At 43.4% G+C, this 18,020-nt stretch overlaps 1 protein-coding gene across 4 annotated transcripts in view; it reads right to left on the bottom strand.

The window, feature by feature from the left end:
• Positions 1-439: 439 nt before the first annotated feature.
• The window catches only part of LOC143288543 (aldehyde dehydrogenase family 3 member B1-like), a 40,207-nt gene continuing 22,626 nt past the window's right edge, over positions 440-18,020 (bottom strand). The window contains exons 12-16 of one of the 4 annotated variants that reach the window (XR_013056114.1): positions 16,796-16,925; positions 13,822-13,957; positions 9,372-9,401; positions 7,444-7,479; positions 440-706 (exon numbers count right to left, since the gene is read on the bottom strand). Coding sequence is in view for 3 of the 4 variants with exons in the window: in XM_076597136.1 (XP_076453251.1) it covers positions 7,465-7,479; positions 13,822-13,957; positions 16,796-16,925 (281 nt within the window). In the remaining variant the exon portion in view is untranslated. The remainder of the gene's footprint in view (positions 707-7,443; positions 7,480-9,371; positions 9,402-13,821; positions 13,958-16,795; positions 16,926-18,020) is intronic. The other 3 variants (XM_076597136.1, XM_076597137.1, XM_076597135.1) reach the window with 3 other exon arrangements.

The following is an 18,020-nucleotide window of genomic DNA, read 5'->3' on the forward strand; positions in this document are numbered from 1 at the left end:
CACAGTTAAATAGCATTAGGGTCAGAAATCTACAAATTAATTTCCACGTGGACTGATAAAAGCCTTTCTGACTGATTCGATCTGACCTGAAGACATAAAGTGAAAGTGGACGCAGGACTGAATTATTCATTGAATCAATACAACAGATAACATTTTGAATGCTTTGAGTGTCTCACACACACCTGAATTTGGAGTAAAGACAATGCTTTATGTGATAAGAAACTGAAATGCCCCCCCCCCCCTCCCCCCCCACACACACACACACGCACAACACACACACACTCTTTCACATATTACAAAAAAAAAACCCCGCCAAACCCCAAGCTACCTAATGATGTCAGGACCATCCCAACAGAAACACACCACATAAAAAAACCACACACACACACACCAAAAAAAAAAAAAAAAAAAAAAAAAAAAAAAAAAAAATATATATATATATATATATATAAACAACAAAAAAACCTCACACAACTTGTGTAGGACTTCTATCAATGCTGCTTTTCCTGCAGAAAACCAGCAATAACCAAATGCCTACTCCATGTTGCCAATTACAATCAGACTTCATCATAGCCACATTCCACAAGATCTCTTTCTACAAAAATGACCAAAAAATAAAGATTTTTTTTTTTTTATCCAGACACTGCAAAGCAATGTTGTCCTTTCACAGGAAATGTTGCAGTTGTTTCAATCATATCCCAGCAACCTGGAACAGAATTCACATACGCTTGATTAAAAAAAAAAAAAAAGTAGAACATTCAACAGTTTTTGTCCATCAAGAAGGGGGTGAGGGAGGGGCGGGGGACGGGGGGGGGGGGGGGGGGGGGGGAGGAAGAAGGTAGTACATGTGTGTACATGAATGCGCAGGAATGTTCAGGTCACTTCTCAACACACCAATACCCACACTTACAAACACTTACCTCACACACCATAAAACCGATTACCGTAAATCAAAGAAATCGGCACCAGAAAAGAATACAAAACACGATCTGGCAAAGTCCTCCAATTCAAAGAGGTAGAAAATCCAGACAAACTACCCTTCTTCACTGCCAGAAACAAAACGGTGACAGGACTGCATGGATGACTGTTGAACTGAATCCCATGATGTCACTGACGCTGGCCGCACAGTCATTCACGTTCTCTGTTAGCTGCTTTGTTGCTGGCGCTGCAGTTATTCGTACATTGACAATCATATATATATATATTTTTTTTTTACGGTATTTATTTATTTATTTATTTGTTTAAGCTTATCTGTTATTTATTCACCTTTTTAAATTTTTTTTTTTTTTTTTTTTTTTTTTCCCCCCTCAAGGCCTGACTAAGCGCGTTGGGTTACGCTGCTGGTCAGGCATCTGCTTGGCAGATGTGGTGTAGCGTATATGGATTTGTCCGAACGCAGTGACGCCTCCTTGAGCTACTGAAACTGAAACTGACAATCAGATCACAGGAAGTTAGGTGATGCAGTTCATCGTACAATGACAATCATGATTGATCACTGGAAGCTAATTTATGCAGTTCATCGTACATTGACAATCAGATCACTGGAAGCTAATTTATGCAGTTCATCGCACATTGACAATCAGATCACTGGAAGCTAATTTATGCAGTTCATCGAACAATGACAATCAGATCACTGGAAGCTAATTTATGCAGTTCATCGCACATTGACAATCAGATCACTGGAAGCTAATTTATGCGGTTCATCGAACAATGACAATCAGATCACTGGAAGCTAATTTATGCGGTTCATCGTACATTGACAATCAGATCATTGAAAGCTAATTTATGCAGTTCATCGCACATTGACAATCAGATCACTGGAAGCTAATTTATGCAGTTCATCATACACTGACAATCAGATCACTGGAAGCTAATTTATGCAGTTCATCGTACAATGACAATCAGATCACTGGAAGCTAATTTATGCGGTTCATCGAACAATGACAATCAGATCACTGGAAGCTAATTTATGCGGTTCATCGTACATTGACAATCAGATCACTGAAAGCTAATTTATGCAGTTCATCGTACATTGACAATCAGATCACTGGAAGCTAATTTATTCAGTTCATCATACATTGACAATCAGATCACTGGAAGCTAATTTATGCAGTTCATCGTACAATGACAATCAGATCACTGTAAGCTAATTTATGCAGTAATAAGCTAATTTATGCAGTTCATCGTACATTGACAATAAGATCACTGGAAGCTAATTTATGCAGTTCATCGTCCAATGACAATAAGATCACTGGAAGCTAATTTATGCAGTTCATCACACATTGGCAATCAGATCACTGGAAGCTAATTTATGCAGTTCATCGCACATTGACAATCAGATCACTGGAAGCTAATTTATGCAGTTCATCACACATTGACAATCAGATCACTGGAAGCTAATTTATGCAGTTCATCGCACATTGACAATCAGATCACTGGAAGCTAATTTATGCAGTTCATCGTACACTGACAATCAGATCACTGGAAGCTAATTTATGCAGTTCATCGTACATTGACAATCAGATCACTGGAAGCTAATTTATGCAGTTCATCATACAATGACAATCAGATCACTGTAAGCTAATTTCTGCAGTTCATCATATAATGACAATAAGATCACTGGAAGCTAGGTGTTGAAGAAGTCTGAATTTCTGCAGGTTATTTTGGGATCAATGATGAGTTTTTGATATGGTAACCATGTGCAAGCCACCATTGTTCAAAAAGCGGATCAGATTCAAGGTAAGGAAAGTTCTTGTGATCACTTCAGCGAAACAAATACACATGTACACACACACATGAGATACACACACACTCTCTCACACATACATGAACCATACACACACACACTCACCCATATACACGAAACACCCACACACACATACATATTTTCTCATACACACATATATATGAAACACACATGCTCACACACAGACACACACACACACAGATATGTGAACCACGCACAAAAACCATGCATACAAATCATGCACAGACACACACATACACACAAATGTCCATCTATCTCAATTACACTGCTCTACATTCAACACACTATACTAAAACACACTTACACGACACTACACTACACTGCATGCACACAGACAACGCAATTACACACAAGGCAAAACTAAATCGAACACACAAAAATGCAGAATTAAAAACAAGCACAACTAAACACATTCATAACACAGTTTTAATCAGTAGCCATTGCCTTCTCAGTCCCTCACATGGATTCCCCGGTTTAATTTTAAAAGTCCCTCCGTTTTGCTTTCCATGTTTTTGAATGATATGCTTTTTGAACTTCTGCGCTGCGTTTGTGTGTGTGTGTGTGTGTGTGTGTGTGTGTGTGTGTGTGTGCACGCGTGCGTGTTTTCTTCAGTTGAACGTCTATTCACTATAAGTGTTTTTAGATGGAAAGGAGTAAAGTAGTGGATAAAGGAAAGGGAATGCATGTGAATATTAGTGTAAAAAAGTGTTCATGTTATGTATCAGAGGAAAAGTATATTATAAGAAAAAGTCTAAAGAGATTGTGGTGTGTATTGAATGAGGTGTCATGGGAAGGAGAATTGTGTGTGTGTGTGTGTGTGTGTGTGTGTGTGTGTGTGTGTGTGCTCTTGAATGTGTGTGTGTTTGCATATGTGTCTATGTATGCATGCATGTGTATGTGTGTGTGTATGTGTGTGTGTGAGTGCGTGCGTGCATGTGTGTGCATGTGTGTGTTTATTTCCCTGTGAAGCGACCTGTTTCTCCGTGATGACAGAACCATCAGCTAACAGAACAAAGACAATGTGCCATGACTACAAACCTGCACCACTTCTACACACCAGTCTTGTGTCATTTCCACATGATATTACACAGCATTCAAGCGTAAAAGGTGACAGATACCAACAGCTGAGCCGTTAAAGCATTGGATTTTGAATCTACGAGTCCTGGGTCCAAATCCCTGATGGGTTAAGAGTGGGTTAATGAGGTGGGAAAAGAGTGGCGATTTTTCTCATCTCCCAGATCAACAAGTGTGCAGACCTTATAGTACCTGAACCCCCTTCATGTGTATATGTAGGAGATCAAACATGCAAGTTAAAAATTCTGTAATCCATGTCAGCGTTCAGAGGGTTAAGTAAACAATAACAAATCCCTAGCATGCAAGCCCCTGAAAACAGAGTATGGCTGCCTACAAGGTGGGGCAAAAACGGTGGCATGCACAAAAGCCGACATGTACACTCAAGTGAACATGGGGGCTGCAACCAACACACACAGAAGAAGAGACGAATGCTTAGGATGAAAAAAAAACCCGGTGAAGTTGGAGAGAAAGATGAACACACTTCATGTTACAAGCCGACAGACGGACGCAAGAATAAAAGAATTTACAACAACAGAATGCAAACATTTAAGGCAAGTTAACACACCAACAATGAACACAAACACACCACAAACACATGCACTCCCAGCTAACACAGACATGCAAATCAGGTCATGCATGCACTCACACTCCGTGCATTCAAAAAAGCGTACAGTTGGCAATTTCTGTCTCCCAGAACTACACACAGGAGTCCTGAGAGCTGATTTCAAAATGATGGACGTAGTCATGGTGCCTGACACCACTTGGGGTAAAGACAAGGGGGGACAATCAGGGACATTTTGAACACAGGGTGCCAAAAGGGTATCTGACCATCGTGGCTGTTCTGCCATCCTTCGACATGGGGGGAACAATTAGGGACATTTTGAACACAGGGTGCCAAAAAGGTATCTGACCATCGTGGCTGTTCTGCCATCCTTCGACATGGGGGGTACAATTAGGGACATTTTGAACACAGGGAGCCAAAAGGGTATCTGACCATCCTGGCTGTTCTGCCATCCTTCGACATGGGGGTGGGTGGGGGGGGAACAATTAGGGACATTTTGAACACAGGGTGCCAAAAAGGTATCTGACCATCATGGCTGTTCTGCCATCCTTCGACATGGGGGGTACAATTAGGGACATTTTGAACACAGGGTGCCAAAAGGGTATCTGACCATCATGGCTGTTCTGCCATCCTTCGAAATAGGGGGGGACAATTAGGGACATTTTGAACACAGGGTGCCAAAAGGGTATCTGACCATCATGGCTGTTCTGCCATCCTTCGAAATAGGGGGGGACAATTAGGGACATTTTGAACACAGGGAGCCAAAAGGGTATCTGACCATCCTGGCTGTTCTGCCATCCTTCGACATGGGGGTGGGTGGGGGGGGGAACAATTAGGGACATTTTGAACACAGGGTGCCAAAAAGGTATCTGACCATCATGGCTGTTCTGCCATCCTTCGACATGGGGGGTACAATTAGGGACATTTTGAACACAGGGTGCCAAAAGGGTATCTGACCATCATGGCTGTTCTGCCATCCTTCGAAATAGGGGGGGACAATTAGGGACATTTTGAACACAGGGTGCCAAAAGGGTATCTGACCATCATGGCTGTTCTGCCATCCTTCGAAATAGGGGGGGACAATTAGGGACATTTTGAACACAGGGTGCCAAAAGGGTATCTGACCATCATGGCTGTTCTGCCATTCTTCGACATGGGGGGTGTGGGGTGGGTGGGGGTGGGGGTGGGGGGTGCAATTAGGGACATTTTGAACACAGGGTGCCAAAAGGGTATCTTACCATCCTGGCTGTTCTGCCATCCCTCGACATGGGTGGAGGGGTGGTGGGGGAGTGGGAGGGAGAGAGGGGGAGGGGGACTGACGGTGGTCCAGTGAATAAGTCAAACGATTCCAGTGACAAAAACTTTTCTTTTTTTTTCTCTTTTTTTTCCCCCAAAGGCAAAAAAAAATGAAGGTGGAATCTGGTGAACAGCTCTTCTGTGCTGCACCCCAAATGGCTCTTTGCAGTGTTCAGGGAGAAGAAGGAATTCTGTTATGTCGTGACTGTATCTAAAAATTCTGGTGTTATATTATTTGATACTCAAAGTTTATGAACATATATATATATATATACATATATGTGTGTGTATATATACACATTTTTATATATCTATATTTTTTTTCTGTTTTTTTCTTTTTCTTTTCTTGTGTATTGATTTTAATGAAAACAGAAGAAACAAATAATAGTGACCTAAGTTATGAGTGAGAAGACAAGGAGCTGTACTGACTAGAAGAAAAAAAGAAGAAGAAGAAGAAAAATATGATCCAGGGTTTTTCAAAAAATGTTTTGACTTGTCACCATGAATGAACTCTTTTTCTAAATGACTGTCCTCCATGGGACATGAGAAATGGGAAAGCCAGAAGCACCGAATTAATCTAATTCATGTATCCCCTCATACACCACCCACTGTACATTGGTTAGTTCTGCACGATAGAAAGACACATGGAGTTATCAATTAAACAAATCTATCTACACCAGTGAAAAGTAGACTAAAAGACCACCCCTAGTGAAGTAAAACACAGAATTAAAAGTGAAGGATGAAAAAAAAAAAAAAAAAAAAAAAAAAGAGAGAGAGAGGGATGAAACCCCACAAGCACATGCAACAGTCCATGACATTTTAACCCCTAAACTGCTGGAACCATGGTGAAACGTGATCAGTGGGGCATCAGTCTTAACCGCAACTATGACTCTTTGTTCATGTTTGAGTGGTGAGATTTTGACGGGCGCAATAGCCGAGTGGTTAAAGCGTTGGACTGTCAATCTGAGGGTCCCGGGTTCGAATCACGGTGACGGCGCCTGGTGGGCTGAAGGGTGGAGATTTTTACGATCTCCCAGGTCAACATATGTGCAGACCTGCTAGCGCCTGAACCCCCTTCGTGTGTATATGCAAGCAGTAGATCAAATACGCACGTTAAAGATCCTGTAATCCATGTCAGCGTTCGGTGGGTTATGGAAACAAGAACATAACCAGCATGCACACCCCCGAAAACGGAGTATGGCTGCCTACATGGCGGGGTAAAAACGGTCATACACGTAAAAGCCCACTCGTGTGCATACGAGTGAACGTGGGAGTTGCAGCCCACGAATGCAGAAGAAGAAGAAGAAGAGTGGTGAGATCGATTCGATTAACAAAGGTCAACTAATCCCCCAGAGCAAAAAGTCCAAACAAAGATGACTTTCCCTCACTGGTGAGCACACCTGTCACTATCATGTCAGCAGCACCCCCAAAAACGGAGTATGGCTGCCTACATGGTGGGATAAAAACAATGATACACGTAAAAGCCCACTCGTGTGCATACGGGTGAACGTCGAAGTTGCAGCCCATGAAGGAAGAATAAGGAGAGAGAGGAAGAATGCCAGCATTACTGAAGGGGTTAAAGATGACGACCTGTGTGTTTTCTGAACCTGCCGCATTTGTACAGTTAGACATTGTTAACATTAAACCAACCACCAGCACAGTTAGACATCGTTAACAACCAGTTAGGCATCATGAAATCATTAACAACCAACCCACAGCATGAGCAGAAAGAGTTGGTACCTACACTCAGCACAATCTGTCCTCATCACAAATTTATTTTCTGAAAAATAAACAAATATAAACACAAGTAATACTCTTGCAAACTTATTTTCTCGGAAAAAAAAAAAGCACAAGCAAAATACTCCCACAAACTAACCTTGTGAAAAATAAATATAAACACAAGCTATAATATTTCAGACTTTCTTTCTGGGAACAAAGCACTAGTAAAATACTCCCACCAACTAACCTTGTGAAAAATAAACAAATAGAAACACAAGTAATACTCTTGCAAAACTTACTTTCTGGTGGGGGAGGGGGGGGTGGGTAGCACAAGTAACACTTCCACAAACTAACCTTGTGAAAAACAAACAAAATAAACACAAGTAATACTCTAGCATACTTATTTTCTGAAACAAACTTTCTATCCACTTTCTGATAATAAAAACAAAACAAAAAAAACCCCAAAAACAATAAAAGTAATACTCTAACTTTCTCAAAACAAAGCAACACAAGTAATACTGTCACAAACCTACTTTCTGAGACAAAACAAAAACAAAACAAAGTTATACATTTGCACACTTACTATCAGAAAACTGAAAGTAATACTTTCCTGGAAAACAAACAGAACAAAAATAAAACTCTCACAGACTCATTTCCAAAAATAAAATAAAAAGAAAATACGCACAAACAATACTCTCACAAACCTACTTTCTGAAAAACAAACAAACAATATAACAAAAGTTACAGTCTTATCCTGTTTTAAAATAAACACACCTAACACTAGTAATACTCTCAGAAACTCACTTTCTGAAAAGCAAAGTAAAGAAAAGTAATGCCCTCAAAAACCTACTTCCTGAAAAAAAAGAGAACAGAATCAGTAGCTGCCAGTCAAGGCCTGGCAATCATATGCCTAGAGACCACTTGGTGCACTTGCACCCCTTCACTAAATCTGGTAATTCTGCCCATGATTTAAGGAGGAGTACCGGTACTCTTCCGAGGTTACAGCACCCACTGTACATGAAAACATTTTTTTTAAAGGCAAGAGCTAAAGGTATAGAAACAACAACAACAACAACGACAACAACAAACCAACATCTGTTACAATCTGATCAAAGATAATTAAGGTCATGTGGAGGCGTCAGTTGAGACCAAACACAGTGACGACAAAATTTTGAAATACTACAGCCAGTCGGGACAACAACAATTAAAAATGACCACACACACACACACACACACACACACACACACACACACTAGCACACACACACACACACACACACACACACTATCTCACACACACACACACACACACACACACACTATCTCACACACACACACACACACACACTAGCACACACACACACACACACACACACACACTAGCACACACACACACACACACACACTAGCACACACACACACACACTAGCACACACACACACACACTAGCACACACACACACACACACACACTAGCACACACACACACACAAACACACTATCTCACACACACACACACACACACACTAGCACACACACACACACACACTATCACACACACACACACACACACACACACACACACAAACACACTATCTCACACACACACACACACACACTATCACATGTACACACACTATCATACGCACAAACAAGCACACACACACACTAGCACACAAACACACACTCATGTGTGCACTCACTCACACACACACACACACACACACACACACTAGCACAAACACACACCACCACATACACCCTAATAAACTTACAGTACACAGAATTAACCGACACTAAATGCTGGAAAATGCAAGGCATCTGACAACATCAAATCAACACACACACACACACACACACACGCCACAGTAAATATCAAATCAACGCATGCATCAGGATGGAAACATCTTCAATCCGCAGCAAAATGCACAACATTCAACATCATGCAACCAACCTTTCCAACAGAGGGTGAAATAAAACATCACTGAAAGCAAACAAACAATCCAACAACTCAAAATAACAGAACAACTGGGAAATTGAAAACTCCACATTGTCATTTTCCGCTAATATGAATTAAAAGTCGTACACAATGGCTGTTACAATTCACGATGAAGAATAAAATCTTGGATTCATATTCATGATAATTCATAACACATGTAAATCCTGGCCATCCCTGTGCATGTACGTGCACTGGTGTGTGCATGCATGTACGTGTGTGCATGCATGTGTGAGAGAGAGAGACAGACAGAGGAGGAAGTGGAAGAGGTGGGTGTGTTGTGAGTGATGTAAATGTTGAAAAAAAAAACCCACACCCACATGTTAAAGGAGTCTGTATCTTTGATGATATCTTTTATATTGCTGTACCTTGCTTATGCCACATGTATTATATAACATGCACTTTGAACCTTCGTTATATAGGGAAAATATTTGGGCAAGGAACATTGATAGTGATAACAATAATAACAATAATGATGATAATAATGGACATTTACACAGTACATATTCCAGAGATAATGCTCAAAGCTACACTTCACTCCCCCCCCCCTTCCCCCCCCCCCCCCCAACCCCCCCTCCCCGCAACAACCCACAACCACGCGGCCCGCCCCTGCCCCTCCCCCGGACTGTCCCACACACAGAGAAACATGTGCCAGAACACAGTCACGCACAGTACCTCCATAGAACAAGCACCCACCCACCAACGACGCCCTTTCAAAGACAAATCCCTGCAGCACGCACTCATGCATGCACACATACACAAAGCGCCATGCCACACACAAATGGCAAAGAGCTTCCCCACAATAAAACCTGATGCCAAGACAGGCACTCGAAAATTACTGTTAGTGGAAAAACATTTGTTCTAAAAGATGTGTTCTAAAAGCAGGCTTTTTAAGAATCTAGCGAGACAGAACAGACATGTTAAACTCCCCACCAGCTGAATCCAAAGTCATGAAACAAAGTGAAAGAAATGAAACAAAGCACACACACACACACAAAAAAAACCCCAAAAATCATGCATAATAAAATGAATTAAAACTGACGCCCTCAAAAAAAAAAAAAAAAAAAAAAAAAAAAACTGAGGAAAAAGTCACTGAACAAACCAACTGAAAAAAACAAAAAAACAAAAAAAAAACCCCAACCCACAACAACAACAAAGCACCAAAGACTTCTCCCACACCCGCGTTTGGTGATTTGTGACGACCGACTCCCCGAGTCCCAAACTGAATCTTAAGATGACGTCTGCACCGAACCTCCCTGCAACAGCGCCTGTCCCCAGTCTCAGGGTGTCAAAGTGTGTGGACCGACCCACTGACAACTACCCTACATCAGCTTTATGGCCAATATGCATGAGCTTATTTTGTATTTGTATTTCTTTTTATCACAACAGATTTCTCTGTGTGAAATTTGGGCTGCCCTCCCCAGGGAGAGCCACCGATTTTTTTGTATTTTTTCCTGTGTGCAGTTTTATTTGTTTTTCCTATCGAAGTGGATTTTTCTACAGAATTTTGCTAGGAACAACCCTTATGTTGCCATGGGTTCTTTTATGTGCGCTAAGTGCATGCTGTACGGGACCTCGGTTTATCTTCTCATCCGAATGACTAGCGTCCAGACCACCACCACTCAAAGTCTAGTAGAGGGGGAGAAAATATCGGCGGCTGAGCCGTGATTCGAACCAGCGCGCTCAGATTCTCTCGCTTCCTAGGCGGACATGTTACCTCAAGGCCAACACTCCACCATCAGACGGACTAAGTTTACAGTTGGGCCAACAGCAAAGTGAGAGCTGTACTATCCATGGTTTTTCCATTGCAATGGGAAATCATTCACAGCTTAGTCTTTTGTGAAGGACTATGACTCTCAAACACAAAGAGGCAAAATTGCACTGGCTCTTAGTGCTTCAGCCTTGGGGGCTAGTTGGCCTTTGGGAACCATCCCAATGCCGACTGTCCTAAAACCCTCTTGGCCGAGAGAGTGGGGATGAAACTTGGGCAAGACACTCTCCACTATCGTCAAATTCTAGCCCAGATAGTCGGGACAGCAGTTACCTCCTCTGCTGTTCTGATGGTCATAGTCGGACACAACAGACTATCATACATACATCACCAATCCAAACAAAGAGAAAGGGGACAGGTAACACTGCCCTACATCAGCTTTCTTAACAAAGAGAACTGGGAGGGGGAGGGGAGGGGGGTGAGAACAGATGACTGACCCAGACACTACACTACATCAGCATTCCTAACAAAAATAATTGGGGGTAGGGAGGTGGGGGGCTGGGGGGGGGAGGCTGGGGGAGGACAGACGACTGACCCAGACACTGCCCTACATCAGCTTTCCTAACAAAAATAACTGGGGGTGGGGAGGGGGGGCGGGGCGGGGGAGAACAGAGGACTGACCCAGACACTACACTACATCAGCTTTCCTAAACAAAAAGAAAGGGTGCGGGGAAACAGACGACTGATCTAAACAATACCCTACATCCACTTCCCAAACAAAGAGAATGGGGGGGGGTCGGGGGGGGGAGGGGGCAGGTAACAGATGACCTTTTCATCAACACTACACCATATCAGCTTCCCAAACAAAAGGGGTGGGGGGGGGGGGGGGGGGGGGCAAAGAACAGACGACTGATCCAGACACAGACCCATCACACAGGTCAGCCTCTGGCAGCCTGCCATAGGTACCGTACTTTATTAACCCTTTCGCTGCCAGGAAAATAAGATTTAAGTGAAATCTATTTGCCAGGGTTTTTTCACAAAAAACGGGTATAAATTTTCAAAAAATTCTGTGCTCTTTGTTATTGGAGAAAGACCCATAAAAGTATATATTTTCTGAAAGGGAAATGAATAAAGAATACAAAACACATGATGTTTTCCCATTTTATGCATTTTAAGTGACATGCTGTTGTTTTGAAATCAGTGTTTTGTTTTTTGTCACATTTTCAACTTGTTCATTACAAACATTAGTCTGGTAATTTGCACAAAAATATCATTTTCTGGACAAATGGATATCTGCACACACAAAATCATACTAGAACAACCACAATATAAAAAAACTGAAAAAAGAAATAGATGCATTGTGACTTCTGCAAGTGATAATATGGATGTGAGGCCACGCCCCCTCAGTCTCCACCCCCCTCCTCTTCACCCCTCTCACACCGTCACTTCATCAGACCGCGTTGGCTGAGTGCCAAGAAAATAGCTCATACGGTGCCCTGCTAAAAATTCGTCTGCTAGAGTTGAACAGCCTGCATCACTCACTGATAGTTGTATCTTGGCCACTCTCTTGATTGCTCCCTTTATTTTCTATCAGATCGTCCTATAAATGTTCACCACTGTCTTCTCCTTCGAATTTATGCTCCAATTCTTTCTGAGCGTTAGCTGAAGAAAGTAATCTTGGTTGATTTAGTTCGCCACGAGCGCATGTCTTGAGCACGGAGTCAGTCCGACATTTTGTTGAGCGAGCGAGGAGAGGAGCCAGGCAAAGACTGCGGCCAGTAACCCAACCAAAACGTTCAAATAAAGGACTGCCTTATGACGCAGATGGTGTTTCTAGCTATGAATAGAATCCAGAAAGATTCCCCAAGCTAAAGCTACCAGCATTTTTGTCAACGAACTGAATGCAAAGCAGGGAAAAGTCAGAATATTTCGATGACGAGTTATCTCGTCATGCAGGCAGCGAAGCATACATGCTTGCCATGACGAGTTATCTCGTCATGCAGGCAGCCTAGGGGTTAAAGTGAAACTTCCCGTCGCATCAACCCGAAAGAACAACAACAATTACCTGAACAACATGGTGTTTGTAAGACTCTAGATACACACACACACACACACACACACAGAAAGATAAGGTCAGGGCATAAGATGTTGTCTGTACACACAGAACAGACCCATCATCACCCCTGAAGCGGCAGCTTTGCAGTCACCTGGGCTATAAACAGCACAAGATGATTTCATGTTTACTTATCTAGTGGAAAGATGGGCTCTGCACAACAATATCCATCGCTCATGTTCATGTACACACACACAAACATGTATGCTTGCTACAGGCAAACATACACCCTCACCCTCGCCCACACACCCCCACACACATGCATGCATGCACACAAACCCACACCCAACAAACACCCACACCCACACCCCTCAATACATACTTCAACGCACACCCTCCCCCACAGACAAACATACACTCACAGTCACATCCTTCAAAACACACACACACACACACGCACGCACGTCCACACACACCCATGCCCCCTCCCCCTCGCCCCCACACACAGACACCCACTCACATACTACACACCACATCCATGCATGCATGCACACACACACACACACTCACATACCACACACCCACACACACCCACCCCTACCCCCTCTACACCAACCCCCACACACACCCACATGTCAAGTCACCTTCATAAGGATGGCGAAGACAGCGCCCAGGATGATGAAGGGGAAGAATCCCAGGAGGCCGCCTCGCCGTGGTTTCTTCACCATGATCCACTGCAGCCAGCCCAGCTTCTTGTCCGTGTAGGGCGGGTAGCGCAGGCTGCACAACACACACCACACAATACACACAACAACACACACACACAACACACACACACCACACACAACATACACACACACATCACACACACACAACACACACATTACACACACATACACAACACACACACACATAACACACACACACACCACATACACACATGCCACACACACACACACACCACACAAACAACACACCACACACACACACAACAAACCACAAACACCACACACACATACAACACACACACACACAACACACACACACAACACACCACACACACAACACACCACACACACCACACACCCATATCACACAACACACACACATCACACAACACATACTCAACGCACACACACACACAACACACCACACACAACATACGCACACACATCATACACACACACACACACACACACACACACATCACACACACCACACATAACACACATACACACACAAACACATACACACCACACACACACACACACACCACACACACACACACCACATACACACATGCCACACACACACACACACACCACACAAACAACACACCACAACACACACACAACAAACCACAAACACATACAACACACACACACACACACACACACACACACACACACCCACATCACACAACACACACACATCACACAACACATACTCAACGCACACACACACACAACACACCACACACACACACAACACACCACACACACACAACACACCACACACACACACCACACACACACACACACCACACACACACACACACACACACACACCACACACAACAATATCAACAGATGTGGAGACCTGCTGTGCCTGATCCCCCTTTGTGTGTATACGCTTGCAGAAGATCAAATACACACATCAAAGATCTCCATAATCCATGTCAGCGTTTGTCGAGTTATGGAAACAACAACATACCCGGCATACACTGTCCCCCCTCCATCCCCAGAAAACAGAGTATGACTGCCTACATGGCTGGGGTAAAAACAGTCATACATTTAAAAACTCACAAGTAAAGGTGGGAGTCACAGCCCATGAACGAAAAAGAACTGAACAGAGAATACAGATTACATTATCATCTCCAAGAGAAGGAGGAAGGTGACAGAATGGTTAAGACGCTCAGCTGCCAATATACATAGTCCATGAGGCTCTGGGTTTGAATCCCACTCACGACCGGCGCAATAGCCGAGTGGTTAAAGCGTTGGACTGTCAATCTGAGAGTCCCGGGTTCGAATCACGGTGATGGCGCCTGGTGGGTGAAGGGTGGAGATTTTTCTGATCTCCCAGGTCAACATATGTGCAGACCTGCTAGTGCCTGAACCCCCTTTGTGTGTATATGCAAGCAGAAGATCAAATACGCACGTTAAAGATCCTGTAATCCATGTCAGCGTTCGGTGGGTTATGGAAACAAGAACATACCCAGCATGCACACCCCCGAAAACGGAGTATGGCTGCCTACACGGCGGGGTAAAAACGGTCATACACATAAAAGCCCACTCATGTACATATGAGTGAACGTGGGAGTTGCAGCCCACGAACGCAGGAGAAGAAAAGAAGAATCCCACTCTCGCCCTTTCTCCTAAGGTCGGTCATTCAGACGAGACGATTAACCAAGGTCATGTGTGCAGCACACATTTGACGCACTGAAAAAAACCCCATGGCAATGAGAGTGCTGTCCTCTGGCAAAATTCTGTTGAAGAAATCCCCTCTGATAGGTACACAAATATATATGCATGCACTCAAGTCCCGACTAATGGTGTTGAGAATTGCTGCTGGTCAGGCATCTGCCTAAGAGATGTGATGTGGCGTATATGGGTTTGTTCAAATGCAGTGACACCTTCTTGAGAAACTGAAACCTAAACTGTAAAACACACAAACAATAGATGAAAAACTAAGTCATTCAATGTATCATGTAAACGAAACAAAAGAAACAAAAGACTTAAAAGTAAATACAATGATCACAGTCACACACATGCGATAATCAAAGTAGACACACAAAAAATACTAAAATGTTAACTTTGAGTAAATCACACATGCAATAGTCTCAGCCATGCACATGCAATAATCACAGTAAAAGGCATAAAATATCATACTATTACTTAACATGGACACTATGATAAAAATGTGCCATTCAACAGTGTGTGGTGTGGTGGTCTGATGGTGACATGTCTCTCGGAAGCAAGAGAATCTAAGCGCACTGCTTTGAATCCAACTCTCACCAGTATCTTCTCCCCTTCCACTAATCCTAGAGTGCTGGTCTGGACGCTAGTCATTCAGAAGAAACGATAATCCCAGGTCCTGTGTATAGCATGCAGGTAAAAGAAACCACGGCAACGAAAGGGTTGTCCATGGAAAAAGTTCTGCAGAAAAATCCACTTAGATGGGAAAACAAATATACTTTGCTGACACACAAAAAGAAAAAAAAAGTAAAAAACGAAGGCAGCACTCTCACTGCAGCAACATGCTCTCCCTGGGTAGAGCTGCCCGAACGCCACACAGAGATATCTGATGCAACAAAAGAGCAACACAACACAATATACATCGTACAACACTCAATCCATCAGGTCCACTCTGTGTTGGGAGGGTATCGAGTGCTGAAAACAACACACACACACACACACAAAACGTGCACATCATAAACATTGACACACACACACTTTCTCTCTCTCTCTCTCTCTCTCTAACTCACTCACACACACACTCACACACACTCCTGCACATACACACACACATAAAAACACACACGCTCGCTCACTCACACACACACTCACACACACAAAACCCACACTCAACAACAAAGGTGTGCTGGCTAACGACCATTACCTGTTGACAGATTCCAGTCCCAGGCTCTTCTCCAGACAAGCACGCTTGTGGCTGAAGACGTCGTAGGTAAACTTGCCGTGGTACGCCCCCATCCCACTGTCACCAACGCCCCCAAAGGGCAACGTGCACACTGCACACAACAATCACACGCTGCACACTGCACACAACAATCACACCTGTGTACACACTGAGAACAACAGTTTCAGTTTCAGTTTCACTTTCTCAAGGAGGCGTCACTGCGTTCGGACAAATCCATACACGCTACACCACATCTGTTGAGCAGATGCCTGACCAGCAGCATAACCCAACGCGCTTAGTCAGGCCTTGAGTGCATGCTTACATATTTGTGTACCTATGAAAGTGGATTTCATTTTACGTAATTTCGCCAGAGGACAACACTCTCGTTGCCATGGGTTCTTTTTCAGTGCGCCAAGTGCGTGCTGCACACGGGACCTCGGTTTATCGTCTCATCCGAAAGACTAGACGCTCAGTTTGATTTTCCAGTCAAACTTAGGAGAAAGGGCGAGAGCGGGATTCGAACCCACACCCTCACGGACTCTCTGTATTGGCAGCTGAGCGTCTTAACCATTCTGCCACCTTCCTCCAACAATCACACCTGTGTACACAGTGAGAACAACAATCACACCTGTGTACACAGTGAGAACAACAACCACACCTGTGTACACAGTGAGAACAACAACCACACCTGTGTACACACTGAGAACAACAACCACACCTGTGTACACAGTGAGAACAACAACCACACCTGTGTACACACTGAGAACAACAATCACACCTGTGTACACAGTGAGAACAGCAATCACACCTGTGTACACACTGAGAAGAACAATCACACCTGTGTACACACTGAGAACAACAACCACACCTGTGTACACAGTGAGAACAACAACCACACCTGTGTACACACTGAGAAGAACAATCACACCTGTGTACACACTGAGAACAACAACCACACCTGTGTACACAGTGAGAACAACAACCACACCTGTGTACACACTGAGAACAACAACCACACCTGTGTACACACTGAGAACAACAACCACACCTGTGTACACAGTGAGAACAACAACCACACCTGTGTACACACTGAGAACAACAATCACACCTGTGTACACACTGAGAAGAACAATCACACCTTTGTACACAGTGAGAACAGCAATCACACCTGTGTACACACTGAGAAGAACAATCACACCTTTGTACA

Source organism: Babylonia areolata, chromosome 12, assembly GCF_041734735.1.
Source record: "Babylonia areolata isolate BAREFJ2019XMU chromosome 12, ASM4173473v1, whole genome shotgun sequence".
NCBI classification, from domain to species: Eukaryota; Metazoa; Mollusca; class Gastropoda; order Neogastropoda; family Buccinidae; genus Babylonia; species Babylonia areolata.